Source organism: Engystomops pustulosus, chromosome 3, assembly GCF_040894005.1.
Source record: "Engystomops pustulosus chromosome 3, aEngPut4.maternal, whole genome shotgun sequence".
Taxonomy (NCBI): domain Eukaryota; kingdom Metazoa; phylum Chordata; class Amphibia; order Anura; family Leptodactylidae; genus Engystomops; species Engystomops pustulosus.
Window position 1 is genome coordinate 228,208,606 of NC_092413.1, and position 17,106 is coordinate 228,225,711.

Consider the following 17,106-nt stretch of genomic DNA (forward strand, 5'->3'; position numbering starts at 1 on the left):
GTATTCAGCCGATTTCTCCAGTCACATCCAGAGCTGCACCCAGTCTTCTCTTGTATTCAGCTGATTTCTCCAGTCACATCCAGAGCTGCACCCAGTCTTCTCTTGTATTCAGCCGATTTCTCCAGTCACATCTAGAGCTGCACCCAGTCTTCTCTTGTATTCAGACGATTTCTCCAGTCACATCTAGAGCTGCACCCAGTCTTCTCTTGTATTCAGCTGATTTCTCCAGTCACATCCAGAGCTGCACCCAGTCTTCTCTTGTATTCAGCTGATTTCTCCAGTCACATCCAGAGCTGCACCAAGTCTTTTACTGTATTCAGTTACATTTGGGTTGAGTCCAGTTTCCCACATGAAAGAGATTTGTGACTGCAGCTCTGGATGTGACTGGAGCACATGACGTGTGACATTACAATGAGACGAATCTGCAGCTGTGACACAGCACGGGATTATCTCCCTACAGGTCTTCTGCTATTCTCTAGTCACATCCAGAGCTGCTATGGATCCTGCTGGGTATCCGGGTGTGACTAGAGATCCGTATCACCGCTCTGGTCTGACTACAGCAGATGACATCACATGATGACATCACACCTGCTCCCCCCAGGTGAGGTCACATGACTGAGAGGTCATTTATAAACCCTCCCCTTTAAAATCAGGTGACACGTCCACGATGTCCTGTGAGAACATTTTGTGTCCCCCTCTGATGATGTCACAAGGCAGGTCACATGACAGCTCCTTCCCGGCGGAGTGGTGGCTGATGGGGGATGGGACACGGACACGTGAAGGACAGACACGTTTATTATCTGTAAACATTGGGACATGAAATGTACCGTCTGTGTGTGGGGCCCAGGACGTGGCGTCCCACGTGAGCGCAGTCACAGTGTCTCAGCCTCTTCACCCGCAACGTCCAGAGTCTGACGTGATGGACCACGGGCCGGTAACACGTATGTTACATCCAGAACCAAGCATGCGGCAACAGTCTCTGCTGGCTGTGGAAATGTACATGGAGATAGGGGGCGCTGTGCAGTCACTGCACCATCCAGGCCACGCTGCCAGGAGGCGGAGGAGACGCTTACTACCACCTCTTCCTCTGTAATGGTCACCTAGCCTGGAAGAGAACCACAGGACGGGTCACGAGAGGAAACCACAGCACGTACACACAGGAGAGGAGGCTGCCACGTGTACACACAGAAGACCGGAGAGGAGGCCGCCACGTGTACACACAGAGGACCAGAGAGGAGGCCGCCACGTGTACACACAGAGGACCAGAGAGGAGGCCGCCACGTGTACACACAGAGGACCAGAGAGGAGGCCGCCACGTGTACACACAGAGGACCAGAGAGGAGGCCGCCACGTGTACACACAGAGGACCGGAGAGGAGGCCGCCACGTGTACACACAGAAGACCGGAGAGGAGGCCGCCACGTGTACACACAGAGGACCGGAGAGGAGGCCGCCACGTGTACACACAGAGGACCAGAGAGGAGGCCGCCACGTGTACACACAGAGGACCAGAGAGGAGGCCGCCACGTGTACACACAGAGGACCGGAGAGGAGGCCGCCACGTGTACACACAGAAGACCGGAGAGGAGGCCGCCACGTGTACACACACAGGACCGGAGAGGAGGCCGCCACGTGTACACACACAGGACCGGAGAGGAGGCCGCCACGTGTACACACACAGGACCGGAGAGGAGGCCGCCACGTGTACACACACAGGACCGGAGAGGAGGCCGCCACGTGTACACACACAGGACCGGAGAGGAGGCCGCCACGTGTACACACACAGGACCGGAGAGGAGGCCGCCACGTGTACACACACAGGACCGGAGAGGAGGCCGCCACGTGTACACACAGAGGACCGGAGAGGAGGCCGCCACGTGTACACACAGAGGACCGGAGAGGAGGCCGCCACGTGTACACACAGAGGACCGGAGAGGAGGCCGCCACGTGTACACACAGAGGACCGGAGAGGAGGCCGCCACGTGTACACACAGAGGACCGGAGAGGAGGCCGCCACGTGTACACACAGAGGACCGGAGAGGAGGCCGCCACGTGTACACACAGAGGACCGGAGAGGAGGCCGCCACGTGTACACACAGGACAGGAGAGGAGGCCGCCACGTGTACACACAGGACAGGAGAGGAGGCCGCCACGTGTACACACACAGGACCGGAGAGGAGGCCGCCACGTGTACACACACAGGAACGGAGAGGAGGCCGCCACGTGTACACACAGAGGACCGGAGAGGAGGCCGCCACGTGTACACACAGAGGACCGGAGAGGAGGCCGCCACGTGTACACACAGAGGACCGGAGAGGAGGCCGCCACGTGTACACACAGAGGACCGGAGAGGAGGCCGCCACGTGTACACACAGAGGACCGGAGAGGAGGCCGCCACGTGTACACACAGAGGACCGGAGAGGAGGCCGCCACGTGTACACACAGGACAGGAGAGGAGGCCACCACGTGTACACACAGGACTGGTCATGGGGGGAAACCACAACACGTACAAGACTGAAGTACAGTACCAGACATGTGGTCTCCTTACATACAGCACAGGAGGCTACCACCCCCCATATCTTCCTCCTCAGTTACCTCGGTCCTTCCCACTCTTTATCTTCTCGTCTTCCTCGTCGGCGCCATCTTCAGCTGTGGCAGAGGGAGTACAGACGTGTCAGATGGGGGTTATGTAAGACATGAGTGCACTTATGTGAGTACTTACCTGAGTGCAGCTCCTTCACCAGGGAGGACATGGTGTTAGTGATGGAGTCTGCCGCCACCAGCAGGTCACTACGTAGATTTCTCCTGGTACCTGAGGAGCAGAGAGACATCAGCCGTGACCTGGGGGAGGTCATCCCGGGTCACCGCCACTTACCGTGTGCAAAGGCTTCATGTACGTCTCCCAGTCCGGCCATGGAGTCCTGAGGTCCATGTGTGGGCGTGGAGCCGGCTGACGTGGAGCGCACCGGCATAGGCATGGAGCTGGCGCTATGGCTCGGTGTTGAATGAGGAGATCCCGATGCTTGTGCCTGCAACAAGAAAAGAGGTCTGAGCGCCCACCCCCAACATGTATGATCACCGTGTTATCTCACACGCACCATACACATCGGGGGTCATTTACTAAGGGCCCGATTCGCGTTTCCCGACGTGTTACCCGAATATTTCCGATTTGTGCCCATTTTCCCTGAATTGCCCTGGGATTTTGGCGCACGTGATCGGATTGTGGCGCATCGGCGCCGGCATGCATGCAGGGGGCGTGGCCAAACGAAAACCCGACGGATGCGGAAAAACTGCCGCATTTAAAAAAAAATAAAAAATGTGTTGCGGAGCTTGCACTTACCTTCACTCAGCCCAGCTCGGTGTATTCCGGGAACGTTCCGATGCTCTTCAGCGCAGCAGCGCCACCTGGTGGACGGCGGAGAAACTACCTTAGTAAATCCCGGCCGGACCCGAATCCAGCGCAGAGAACGCGCCACTGGATCACGAATGGACCGGGTAAGTAAATCTGACCCATCATCTTACTACTACAGGTGACTGAGGGACACATCCCGACATCTTTGCAATCTTCTGGATGTCTAACCTGTCCATGACATGGTCATTACCAAGAAGAAGATGGAGGCCACCAACCAACCAGAGCCGCGAAAAGCAGGAGGCCGAGCCTGCAGGTATCATCATAGGACCTCCAAACCCCAAATAATTGGGAACTTCTCCTCATACTGCACTTTATAGACAGACGCCGAGGATGAGGAGCATCAACACATCTAACATAACACCAACAGAGCAAGGAAATCCTGGAGAGCTTCCCGAGATACTACAGGGACACCAGGAGGAAGATCAGGCATCAGGACCTGGTACATCAGCCTGCTGGATAATCCTTCATTCTACAGTATAAGGACAGGTAGGAGAACACGGTGGAGAGTCCTCCTCTCTATGGTATAAGGGCAGGTAGGAGAACACGGTGGAGAGTCCTCCTCTCTATGGTATAAGGACAGGTAGGAGAACACGGTGGAGAGTCCACTCTATGGTATAAGGACAGGTAGGAGAACACGGTGGAGAGTCCTCCTCTCTATGGTATAAGGGCAGGTAGGAGAACACGGTGGAGAGTCCTCCTCTCTATGGTATAAGGGCAGGTAGGAGAACACGGTGGAGAGTCCTCCTCTCTATGGTATAAGGACAGGTAGGAGAACACGGTGGAGAGTCCTCCTCTCTATGGTATAAGGACAGGTAGGAGAACACGGTGGAGAGTCCTCCTCTCTATGGTATAAGGGCAGGTAGGAGAACACGGTGGAGAGTCCTCCTCTCTATGGTATAAGGGCAGGTAGAAGAACACGGTGGAGAGTCCACTCTATGGTATAAGGACAGGTAGGAGAACACGGTGGAGAGTCCACTCTATGGTATAAGGACTGGTCATTTCTCCAGGACTTCTTCTGAGCTGCACCATTTCTCTGGAATGCTCTGCCCCGGATTATCAGATTAACACTCAACCTCCAAAGTTTCAAACATTCTCTTTAGGCAGATCTATCACACTCTCTCACGGCATGAAACTTAAACTTTCTTTACTCTCCCATCATGCGTCCTCCTTCCGTCTGTTATCCAGCAAACACCAGGTACCAAGCTCCAGGCTTCGCTGCAGTCACTTTCACCCGATACTTTGTATATACAATGACTATTATTTATTATATTACTTCATTCTATTCCCTTATAAAGAATGGCTGGAGCATTATACAAGCTCTTATACCCCTTGTGTCACCCCCTCATCCTCATAGACTGTAAGCTCTTGTGTCACCCCCTCATCCTCATAGACTGTAAGCTCTTGTGTCCCCCCTCATCCTCATAGACTGTAAGCTCTTGTGTCACCCCCTCATCCTCATAGACTGTAAGCTCTTGTGTCACCCCCTCATCCTCATAGACTGTAAGCTCTTGTGTCACCCCCTCATCCTCATAGACTGTAAGCTCTTGTGTCCCCCCTCATCCTCATAGACTGTAAGCTCTTGTGTCCCCACTCATCCTCATAGACTGTAAGCTCTTGTGTCACCCACTCATCCTCATAGACTGTAAGCTCTTGTGCCCCCCCCTCATAGACTGTAAGCTCTTGTGTCATCCCTCATCCTTATAGACTGTAAGCTCTTGTGTCCCCCCTCATCCTCATAGACTGTAAGCTCTTGTGTCACCCCTCATCCTCATAGACTGTAAGCTCTTGTGTCACCCCTCATCCTCATAGACTGTAAGCTCTTGTGTCCCTCCTCATCCTCATAGACTGTAAGCTCTTGTGTCCCCCCTTATCCTTATAGACTGTAAGCTCTTGTGTCACCCATCATCCTCATAGACTGTAAGCTCTTGTGTCACCCCCTCATCCTCATAGACTGTAAGCTCTTGTGTCACCCCTCATCCTCATAGACTGTAAGCTCTTGTGTCACCCCTCATCCTCATAGACTGTAAGCTCTTGTGTCACCCCCTCATCCTCATAGACTGTAAGCTCTTGTGTCATCCCTCATCCTCATAGACTATAAGCTCTTGTGTCATCCCTCATCCTCATAGACTGTAAGCTCTTGTGTCACCCCCTCATCCTCATAGACTGTAAGCTCTTGTGTCACCCCCTCATCCTCATAGACTGTAAGCTCTTGTGTCACCCCCTCATCCTCATAGACTGTAAGCTCTTGTGTCACCCCCTCATCCTCATAGACTGTAAGCTCTTGTGTCACCCCCTCATCCTCATAGACTGTAAGCTCTTGTGTCACCCCCTCATCCTCATAGACTGTAAGCTCTTGTGTCCCCCCTCATCCTCATAGACTGTAAGCTCTTGTGTCACCCCCTCATCCTCATAGACTGTAAGCTCTTGTGTCACCCCCTCATCCTCATAGACTGTAAGCTCTTGTGTCACCCCCTCATCCTCATAGACTGTAAGCTCTTGTGTCACCCCCTCATCCTCATAGACTGTAAGCTCTTGTGTCCCCCTCATCCTCATAGACTGTAAGCTCTTGTGTCACCTCCTCATCCTCATAGACTGTAAGCTCTTGTGTCACCCTCTCATCCTCATAGACTGTAAGCTCTTGTGTCACCCCCTCATCCTCATAGACTGTAAGCTCTTGTGTCCCCCTCATCCTCATAGACTGTAAGCTCTCGTGTCACCCCCTCATCCTCATAGACTGTAAGCTCTTGTGTCACCCCCTCATCCTCATAGACTGTAAGCTCTTGTGCCCCCCCTCATCCTCATAGACTGTAAGCTCTTGTGTCTCCCCTCATCCTCATAGACTGTAAGCTCTTGTGTCACCCCCTCCTCCTCATAGACTGTAAGCTCTTGTGTCACCCCCTCCTCCTCATAGACTGTAAGCTCTTGTGTCACCCCCTCATCCTCATAGACTGTAAGCTCTTGTGTCACCCCTCATCCTCATAGACTGTAAGCTCGTGTCCCCCTCATCCTCATAGACTGTAAGCTCTTGTGTCTCCCCCTCATCCTCATAGACTGTAAGCTCTTGTGTCTCCCCCTCATCCTCATAGACTGTAAGCTCTTGTGTCACCCCTCATCCTCATAGACTGTAAGCTCTTGTGTCACCCCCTCATCCTCATAGACTGTAAGATCTTGTGTCTCCCCCTCATCCTCATAGACTGTAAGCTCTTGTGTCACCCCCTCATCCTCATAGACTGTAAGCTCTTGTGCTCAGGCCCCTCCTATTGCTGTGTGATATTATAATGATGATGTGTGTGAGGGGCTCCCTCCGGTGGCACTGAGCAGTACTGCACTCTGTCCTCTTCTGTATGTTGGTAGCACATGACCGGACACCCGGAGCCCAGACCCCCAGTCCCTGCAGTGTAAAGCATGGGGGCGACATGCATGCTCTCTATGTAGTGGACAAGGACTGTGGATGGCTCGCTCACCGTCATGGCGCCGGCCCCGGTGAATCCAGGTTGGGGGGTGGAGCCTGCAGTGTAAAGTCTCTGGTTGCTGTGGCTACGTCCAGGGTCATGTGTCCATCTATGTATATAAATAAAAGAAACAGTTACAGGACGTAACCACGGCAACCAAGTAACATCCCCTCCAGCTTTACACTGCAGCTGCACTCACAGGACCGGAGCGGCCAGGGCCCCCATGATGCATTGCACTCCTGTACACACTACAATTTCTACACTGCAATACAGCAGGGCTGATGGAGGTGGTGCCATGGGCGGTGCCCGGGCTGTGGGCATGGCAGGAGGCGGGGCTCTGTACATGCTGCACGTCAGGAGCGGATGGGAACATGCAGAGCAGACGTGTAGTGGGTGGTGCCTCATGCAAATCACTTACTGCCTGCTCCTCCTCCTGCCGCCACATAGAGAGAAGAGACACAATCAGAGAGCACGGGGCAGGGCTTAGACGGGGGGCGCCAGAGAGCACAGAGCAGGGCTGAGACGGAGGGCGCCAGAGAGCACAGAGCAGGGCTGAGACGGAGGGCGCCAGAGAGCACAGAGCAGGGCTGAGACGGGGGGCGCCAGAGAGCACAGAGCAGGGCTGAGACGGGGGGCGCCAGAGAGCACAGGGCAGGGCTGAGACGGGGGGCGCCAGAGAGCACAGGGCAGGGCTGAGACGGGGGGGGGGGGGGCCAGAGAGCACAGGGCAGGGCTGATACGGGGGGCGCCAGAGAGCACAGGGCAGGGCTGATACGGGGGGCGCCAGAGAGCACAGGGCAGGGCCGAGACGGGGGGCGCCAGAGAGCACAGGGCACAGCTGAGAGAGGGGGCGCCAGAGAGCACAGGGCACAGCTGAGAGAGGGGGCGCCAGAGAGCACAGGGCATGGCTGAGAGAGGGGGCGCCAGAGAGCACAGGGCAGGGCTGATACGGGGGGCGCCAGAGAGCACAGGGCACAGCTGAGAGAGGGGGCGCCAGAGAGCACAGGGCACAGCTGAGAGAGGGGGTGCCAGAGAGCACAGGGCAGGGCTGATACGGGGGGCGCCAGAGAGCACAGGGCATGGCTGAGAGAGGGGGTGCCAGAGAGCACAGGGCATGGCTGAGAGAGGGGGTGCCAGAGAGCACAGGGCATGGCTGAGAGAGGGGGTGCCAGAGAGCACAGGGCATGGCTGAGAGAGGGGTGGATGATAGGTTTGTGATACAGGTGTAATAAGGAAATCTGCTGTAGATAAGATGACATAATAGACATAACATGACTGATGTGCAGTCACATGTACGTGATCCATGTATATACAGTGTCTGATATAAGGCAGCGCTGGGGCTACGACTATATGGTCGTATATATTATAGTATATTGATGGGTAGCAGGGGCACTAAGTTGTTATCTAAGGAACATTGTATTGACTGTGATGTTTTTAGGGACGGAGTGGAGATATTCCAGTTACCAGGGTGGCAAATTCTGCAGAGACAAGTCACGACTGGGAGAAGTTTCCATGAAGTTCTCTACCTGATGGAGAAGGATTGGCAACAAGGAGGACACTACAGAAAGAGGAGCGGGATGGACTGGACCAACACTGACACAGGAGACAGTAAGTGACAGTAAGTGACGTGTAAGTGCAGCGCCGATGTGCCGTACATGTAGTGCTGGTATATATTGAGGTGTGCCGTACATGTAGTGCTGGTATATATTGAGGTGTGCCGTACATGTAGTGCTGGTATATATTGAGGTGTGCCGTACATGTAGTGCTGGTATATATTGAGGTGAGCCGTACATGTAGTGCTGGTATATATTGAGGTGAGCCGTACATGTAGTGCTGGTATATATTGAGGTGAGCCGTACATGTAGTGCTGGTATATATTGAGGTGTGCCGTACATGTAGTGCTGGTATATATTGAGGTGTGCCGTACATGTAGTGCTGGTATATATTGAGGTGTGCCGTACATGTAGTGCTGGTATATATTGAGGTGTGCCGTACATGTAGTGCTGGTATATATTGAGGTGTGCCGTACATGTAGTGCTGGTATATATTGAGGTGTGCCGTACATGTAGTGCTGGTATATATTGAGGTGTGCCGTACATGTAGTGCTGGTATATATTGAGGTGTGCCGTACATGTAGTGCTGGTATATATTGAGGTGTGCCGTACATGTAGTGCTGGTATATATTGAGGTGTGCCGTACATGTAGTGCTGGTATATATTGAGGTGTGCCGTACATGTAGTGCTGGTATATATTGAGGTGTGCCGTACATGTAGTGCTGGTATATATTGAGGTGTGCCGTACATGTTGTGCTGGTATATATTGAAGTGTGCCGTACATGTTGTGCTGGTATATATTGAGGTGTGCCGTACATGTAGTGCTGGTATATATTGAGGTGTGCCGTACATGTAGTGCTGGTATATATTGAGGTGTGCCCTACATGTAGTGCTGGTATATATTGAGGCGTGCTGTACATGTATCGCGTGCCGTAGATATCTGATAGGAGGGTCAAAAAGGCTACTGGGGCGTGGAGTAGCCGCCGTGTTGCCTCAGCTCCGACTACTCCACTCCCCAGTAGCCTCTTTAGAAAATTAGCATATTAGAGCAATAAAAGTTATAAAAACATTGCGGGGACGTGAGGATTAGCCATTAAAAGGGCTATTCTCACGACCAATAGATGTACCTACCACGTGATCTACCCTGTGCTGGTATATACTGAGGTGTGTAGTACATGTAATGCTGGTATATACTGAGGTGTGTAGTACATGTAATGCTGGTATATACTGAGGTGTGTAGTACATGTAATGCTGGTATATAATGAGATGTGTAGTACATGTAATGCTGGTATATACTGAGGTGTGTAGTACATGTAATGCTGGTATATACTGAGGTGTGTAGTACATGTAATGCTGGTATATACTGAGGTGTGTAGTACATGTAATGCTGGTATATACTGAGGTGTGTAGTACATGTAATGCTGGTATATACTGAGGTGTGTAGTACATGTAATGCTGGTATATATTGATGTGTATAGTACATGTAATGCTGGTATATATTGAGGTGTGTAGTACATGTAATGCTGGTATATATTGATGTGTGTAGAAAATTAATTTTTTGTTTATATTTACAAGTGCAGGATATTATTATGTGCGGTTTTTCATTGCTGGAAAATATTTATGTGTTTGCTACATTCTTGCAGGTTTATATATTAGGTATAAGCATTGCAGGTATTTCCACTGGACGGATATATTTTTCTATTTTACGCTATTCTCACGCCAGGGAGGCCTTATTGTAGATGTTTCCATACTAGTTGCCTACTTAGATTTCTTTCTTATTATTTTTAATGGGGGAGGGGGGGGGAAGCATTTCATTGTACCCATTAGGATCGGCCCTCATTCAGCCCCGTTTCAGGGGGGCGGGGGTTTGCACAATTTTGCTTGTCTGCCTAGGTCACCCATATGCCTTGTCCCGGCCATGGATGGATTAGTCATAGGAGAAGATCACATGACCCAGGATGTACACAGTGACCCACCTAGGGGTGGGATCCCATGGACAGTATAATGATCCCTTTAAGAGCACATTAAGTGACCAGTGATATCACCAGGAAAACAGTATGGAACAGATTGCGTGATCCGTGATGTATGTAAGAGAACTCCCATGGATCCAATCACATGACCTGTCACATACATCATGGCCGACCGCATGAGAGGCAGATCAGGAGATCATGTGACCTAGGATGTACATATCACCTGGTACAATGAGGAGGTCACATGACCCGGGATGTATATAATACCCGCCCCCTTGTATCATCCATGTCTCTGATATGATGGCAGACACTATGGTATATACCCCCTGTATATGATGTGTGGAGACCCCGGAGCCCCCATATCTGCAAGGCGCTGCAAGGCACATGAGAAGGGCTCATTATACAGCGGTCACTCTCCCTCCTCGCTGCCCCCTGTGGCCACTGTTGGGTACCTCATATAGATCCTGTATAATCCTGGAGGTCATGGTGGGGGGGTGGGGGGCACTTACCTTCAGCAGCTTCATCAGCCCCTCTAGCTGCACCATCAGCTCGCGCCGGCTCTCCTGCAGGGCGGACATCCTCTGCTCCAGCTCGTCCTTCCTCTGCCTGCGGACACGAGGTACACGTCACTGCCGCTGCAGGCGCCATACTCAATGCTGGGGTCATCTACCACAACACTACTGCCCCTACTGAAAAGGGAGGGCTGTATATAATAGAATAATGGGGGCTGTATATAATAGAATAATGGGGGCTGTATATAATATAATAATGGGGGCTGTATATAATAGAATAGGGGGGGGCTGTATAGAATAGAATAATGGGGGCTGTATATAATAGAATAATGGGGGCTGTATATAATAGAATAATGGAGGCTGTATATAATAGAATAGGGGGCTGTATATAATAGAATAATGGGGGCTGTATATAATATAATAATGGAGGCTGTATATAATATAATAATGGGGGCTGTATATAATATAATAATGGAGGCTGTATATAATATAATAATGGGGGCTGTATATAATATAATAATGGGGGCTGTATATAATAGAATAGGGGGGGGCTGTATAGAATAGAATAATGGGGGCTGTATATAATAGAATAGGGGGGGGCTGTATATAATAGAATAGGGGGGGGGCTGTATATAATAGAATAATGGGGGCTGTATATAATATAATAACGGGGGCTGTATATAATAGAATGGGGGCTGTATATAATAGAATAATGGGGGATGTATATACTATAATAATGGGGGCTGTATATAATAGAATAATGGGGGCTGTATATAATAGAATAATGGGGGCTGTATATACTATAATAATGGGGGCTGTATATAATAGAATAATGGGGGCTGTATATAATAGAATAATGGGGGCTGTATATAATAGAATAATGGAGGCTGTATATAATATAATAATGGGGGCTGTATAGAATATAATAATGGGGGCTGTATATAATAGAATAATGGGGGCTGTATATAATAGAATAATGGGGGCTGTATATAATAGAACAGGGGGGCTGTATATAATTGAATAATAATGGGGGCTGTATATCATATAATGGGGGCTGTATATGATATAATATGGGAGGTGAGCTGTACATTATATAAACTGGGGGTGGCTTTTAACCATAATTTAACTACATATTATATGGGAGGGGGCTGTATCTAATATAAATATGGGAGGGGGCTGTATCTAATATAAATATGGGAGGGGGCTGTATCTAATATAAATATGGGAGGGGGCTGTATCTAATATAAATATGGGAGGGGGCTGTATCTAATATAAATATGGGAGGGGGCTGTATCTAATATAAATATGGTAGGGGCTGTATCTAAAAGGGAGGTGGCTTTATATTACTGTATGTAATATAAGTGGGGGCATGATTTAAATAAACTTTTGGGGCGATGAATCTGGATATAGTTAAACATGGGAGAATCTGGATATAGAGGTCAGATTTTAATTAAAATATAGGAGCTGTATATAATTTAATTGGGGGGGGGGGAGCTTTTATTATAAATTTTTAAATAAATCAATTTTCGCCTCAGGCAGCAAATACTCTAGAATGGGCCCTGCATCCACACTACCGGGGCACCCAGCATTACACTACCTGAATTATCAATGACTGTGAGCCCCTCACTCACCTTAGTAGGCGGAGCTCTGCCAGCAGGGTGGGGTTCTGCTGTGCCTTCTCGGGGGTGGGCTGCGACGCCTGCTCGTGCTCCAGGCGCAGCCGTTGTATCTCCTGCAGGATCTCTCTGTAAAGACCATGGATGAGACGTCCATCACTGATCACAGCCTCCCCCGCCACGACCGGACCCTCCTCCCCCGCCACGACCGGACCCTCCTCCCCCGCCACGACCGGACCCTCCTCCCCCGCCACGACCGGACCCTCCTTCCCCGCCACCATGTTCGGACCCTCCTCCCCCGCCACCATGTTCGGACCCTCCTCCCCCGCCACCATGTTCGGACCCTCCCCCCTGCAGCGGCACAGCCGGACCCTCCCCCGCTCACAATCTCACCTGTTCTTATTCTCCAGCTCGGCGATCAGCTGTCGCTGCTGCTTGTTGGCATCAAAGTTAAAGCTCAGCTCTGTGGGCGGCCGAGGCTGCGGAGGAAATTGCAGGATCATGAGTGACTACTACACATCCAGAGCTGCCGCCTCCTGCCTGCTGTCCTGCTCCACTCTCCTGCACTGTGTAAGCCGCGCACAATACAGCGCAGCTCCGGCTGTGACTAGAGTATAACAGTTCTCCTTACAGAGAGTTTGCCAGTTAATGCCGCCGTGTAGCTGTGTAGAGACTTATAGCCATGGATTCCCAAAATCCCCTAGTGGAGCGTCAATGGCTATAAGTCCCCACACAACTACACGGCGGCATTAACTGGCAAACTCTCCGTAAGGAGAACCCTAGTCACAAGCCTCTGCAACACCCCTGCCAATGCATAGGACGGGTGGTTGTTGCGATTAGTGCCCTCTCCATGTTAGGAGCTGTTAGGGAGACTGATCACCTCTACAGAAGATCTTCTAACGTGGAGAACTGAGTAATTGCAGCTGAAACCAGTGTCTGGTAAGGGTTAACATGTGAAATGTTAGTAACCAATGATATCCTTTGTACCATTGTAAAGCAAGCTGGAAGCTGGATGGAGGGTGCTGCCACCTGACGATGGGAGTATAAAAACCCCTGGTGGGCGGGAGTCAGAGACTCCAACTTGGAGCACAAGTCAGCAAAGCAAGCAGAGGAGAGAGCAGCACCTGCCAGTGTCATAATACCAGGAAGCAGAGGTGTCGCTTCCTGACACCCTGGGCAAGTCAGGAGACTAAGCCCCAGAGCAGAGGTCCACTGTCCGGACTTGGCTCCATCTTTACCAGCCCAGCCTGAAGTTACTTACAGGCTGCGAGGATCTCTTCCTGCGCACCAGCTATCTCCCGCCAGCTTTCCAGCCTGCTGAACCTGCTGCTGATGTTTAGCCCATTTGAACTGTAAGTTGATTTGCACAACTTACCTCCGTGTAATCCCTGGATCAGGCTGTCTCACATCCTCCATCACCCAGGGACTCATCTTACAGACACCTCAGGGGTTGCCCCAGGGTTGAAGCCTGTTGCATCTGCCTCTCCCTCCATATTTCCTGCACACACCACCTGCTGGAGAGCTGCCAGGCTGTAGGACAGCCCTCCGGTCCCCATACCAAGCACCGTGACACTAGTGTGCCTAGGCCGCAACCGCCAGCCACTCCGGTATTCTGGGCCCCGGCTGCCTCCAGGCCCCAAGTAAAGGCCCCGGTGGGGGATGTTGCACCTCTCATTTAGCCAAACCAGTTCCTTATGCTCTACCAAAGAAACCCCACCAGAACAGCGCTGACTACAGCCGGGAATCCGCTCCTCCTGGAATATATATAATGGTTTGGCTTAATCCCACATCATGTCATTAGGCCTTTGGTATGTCAAGCCTGGGGCAAGGAGACATCTAAAGAGGCGAGGTTTTCCTTATCCCATCCGGGAAAACTTATTTGAATATTTTCCTAGAGTATAAGAGTCAGAAGATGGAGAGAGAAGAGGTTTGTGCATGTATGTGGCATATAAGGCCTCCCTGCAGCTCTGGATGTGACTGGAGTAGAAGATGATGGCTCTCAGGACACGTGTGTAACGCACATCACATACTCACAGAGTTCCCGGCTTCAGCAGCGAGTCTGGCAGCGTACCGAGCGATGAGACGGTGCTCCTCATCCAACCGGCTAGGACTGTCCAGCACACTGCGGAGGATAGTACAGCATAACTCCCATCATCCTGACCCCAGGAGCGCACAATCTAATCTGTCTATAGGGAGGCAGTGCTTTGTTGGTGTAGTGACTATATGTAAGGAGGTTACAGAGGGACTACTATCCCCACTCTCAGCTCCTCATCTCCCTGTAATGGAGAGCACCCAGGGTAGCGGCATGTACTTGTCCTCCAGTCACTACAAAAGCTGCATCCATCGCCCATAATACAGCCCCACTATGTGGATGATGGGGCTGGAGCATGGGGGGGGGGGGGCGCTATGTGGATGATGGGGCTGGAGCAGGGGGGGGGGCTCTGTGGATGATGGGGCTGGAGCATGGGGGGGGGGGCGCTATGTGGATGATGGGGCTGGAGCAGGGGGGGGGGCTCTGTGGATGATGGGGCTGGAGCAGGGGGGGGGCTCTGTGGATGATGGGGCTGGAGCATGGGGGGGGCGCTCTGTGGATGATGGGGCTGGAGCATGGGGGGGGGCGCTATGTGGATGTTGGGGCTGGAGCATGGGGGGGGCGCTCTGTGGATGATGGGGCTGGAGCATGGGGGGGGCGCTATGTGGATGTTGGGGCTGGAGCATGGGGGGGGGCGCTCTGTGGATGATGGGGCTGGAGCAGGGGGGGGGGCTCTGTGGATGATGGGGCTGGAGCAGGGGGGGGGGGCTCTGTGGATGATGGGGCTGGAGCATGGGGGGGGCGCTCTGTGGATGATGGGGCTGGAGCAGGGGGGGGGGCTCTGTGGATGATGGGGCTGGAGCATGGGGGGGGCGCTCTGTGGATGATGGGGCTGGAGCATGGGGGGGGGGCGCTATGTGGATGTTGGGGCTGGAGCATGGGGGGGGCGCTCTGTGGATGATGGGGCTGGAGCATGGGGGGGGCGCTCTGTGGATGATGGGGCTGGAGCATGGGGGGGGGGCGCTATGTGGATGTTGGGGCTGGAGCATGGGGGGGGCGCTATGTGGATGTTGGGGCTGGAGCATGGGGGGGGGCGCTCTGTGGATGATGGGGCTGGAGCATGGGGGGGGGGGCGCTATGTGGATGTTGGGGCTGGAGCATGGGGGGGGGGCGCTCTGTGGATGATGGGGCTGGAGCAGGGGGGGGCGCTCTGTGGATGATGGGGCTGGAGCAGGGGGGGGCGCTCTGTGGATGATGGGGCTGGAGCATGGGGGGGTGGCGCTCTGTGGATGATGGGGCTGGAGCTTGGGGGGGGTGGCGCTCTGTGGATGATGGGGCTGGAGCTTGGGGGGCCCGCTCTGTGGATGATGGGGCTGGAGCATGGGGGGGGGGCGCTCTGTGGATGATGGGGCTGGAGCTGGGGGGGGGCGCTCTGTGGATGATGGGGCTGGAGCTTGGGGGGGGCGCTCTGTGGATGATGGGGCTGGAGCATGGGGGGGGGTGGCGCTCTGTGGATGATGGGGCTGGAGCATGGGGGGGCGCTCTGTGGATGATGGGGCTGGAGCATGGGGGGCCCCTCTGTGAATGATGGGGCTGGGGCATGGGGGGGGCGCTCTGTGGATGATGAGGGTGAGACATGGGGGGCCCCCTCTGTGGATGATGAGGGTGAGACATGGGGGGCCCCCTCTGTGGATGATGAGGGTGAGACATGGGGGGCCCCCTCTGTGGATGATGAGGGTGAGACATGGGGGGCCCCCTCTGTGGATGATGGGGCTGAGTCATGGGGGGCCCCCTCTGTGGATGATGAGGGTGAGACATGGGGGGCCCCCTCTGTGGATGATGAGGGTGAGACATGGGGGGCCCCCTCTGTGGATGATGGGGCTGAGTCATGGGGGGCCCCCTCTGTGGATGATGAGGGTGAGACATGGGGGGCCCCCTCTGTGGATGATGAGGGTGAGACATGGGGGGCCCCCTCTGTGGATGATGGGGCTGAGTCATGGGGGGCCCCCTCTGTGGATGATGAAGGTGGAGACACGGGGGGCCCCCTCTGTGGATGATGGGGCTGGAGCATGGGGGGGGGAGCTCTGTGGATGATGAGGGTGAGACATGGGGGGGCCCGCTCTGTGGATGATGAGGGTGAGACATGGGGGGCCCCCCCTGTGGATGATGGGGCTGAGACATGGGGGGGGGGTGGCCCGCTCTGTGGATGATAAGACATGGGGGCCCCGCTTTTTGTGTGAATGGACGAGACACCATTACAATGCTGTATGTAAGGATAAGCGGCATGGCGCCCCCTATCACTAACCGTGTGCCAGTGCGCAGTCGGGCCACATAGTCGGCTATCAGCGCATGCTCGTCTGTGTCCATGATGTGCGGTGACCTGGTGACAAGTGAGGGATGAGAGACAACATTACCGGGAAGATGAGGGGCCCCTGGGGGCCACCACATAACATAATGACATGCAATGACATGCGCCCTGAGGGAGCTGAATATCTACAACATATGCATCAGCTCCGTCCAATTACACAGCCAGAGCTGAGGGTGAGGAGAGGGTGTGGAG

General features: G+C 53.2%; 1 protein-coding gene across 6 annotated transcripts in view; it reads right to left on the reverse strand.

Moving 5' to 3' along the window:
• Positions 1-777: 777 nt before the first annotated feature.
• The window catches only part of DTNB (dystrobrevin beta), a 93,205-nt gene continuing 76,876 nt past the window's right edge, over positions 778-17,106 (reverse strand). For 4 of the 6 annotated variants that reach the window (XM_072143943.1, XM_072143941.1, XM_072143944.1 and 1 more), the window contains 9 exons: positions 16,852-16,926; positions 14,549-14,636; positions 12,908-12,993; positions 12,530-12,643; positions 10,896-10,992; positions 2,875-3,028; positions 2,722-2,811; positions 2,595-2,648; positions 778-1,105 (listed from right to left, as the gene is read on the reverse strand). In XM_072143943.1, coding sequence (XP_072000044.1) covers positions 1,101-1,105; positions 2,595-2,648; positions 2,722-2,811; positions 2,875-3,028; positions 10,896-10,992; positions 12,530-12,643; positions 12,908-12,993; positions 14,549-14,636; positions 16,852-16,926 — 763 coding nt within the window. In that variant the 3' untranslated portion in view covers positions 778-1,100. Of the gene's footprint in view, positions 1,106-2,594; positions 2,649-2,721; positions 2,812-2,874; positions 3,029-6,875; positions 6,973-10,895; positions 10,993-12,529; positions 12,644-12,907; positions 12,994-14,548; positions 14,637-16,851; positions 16,927-17,106 lie in introns of those variants that run through there. The other 2 variants (XM_072143942.1, XR_011854372.1) reach the window with 2 other exon arrangements.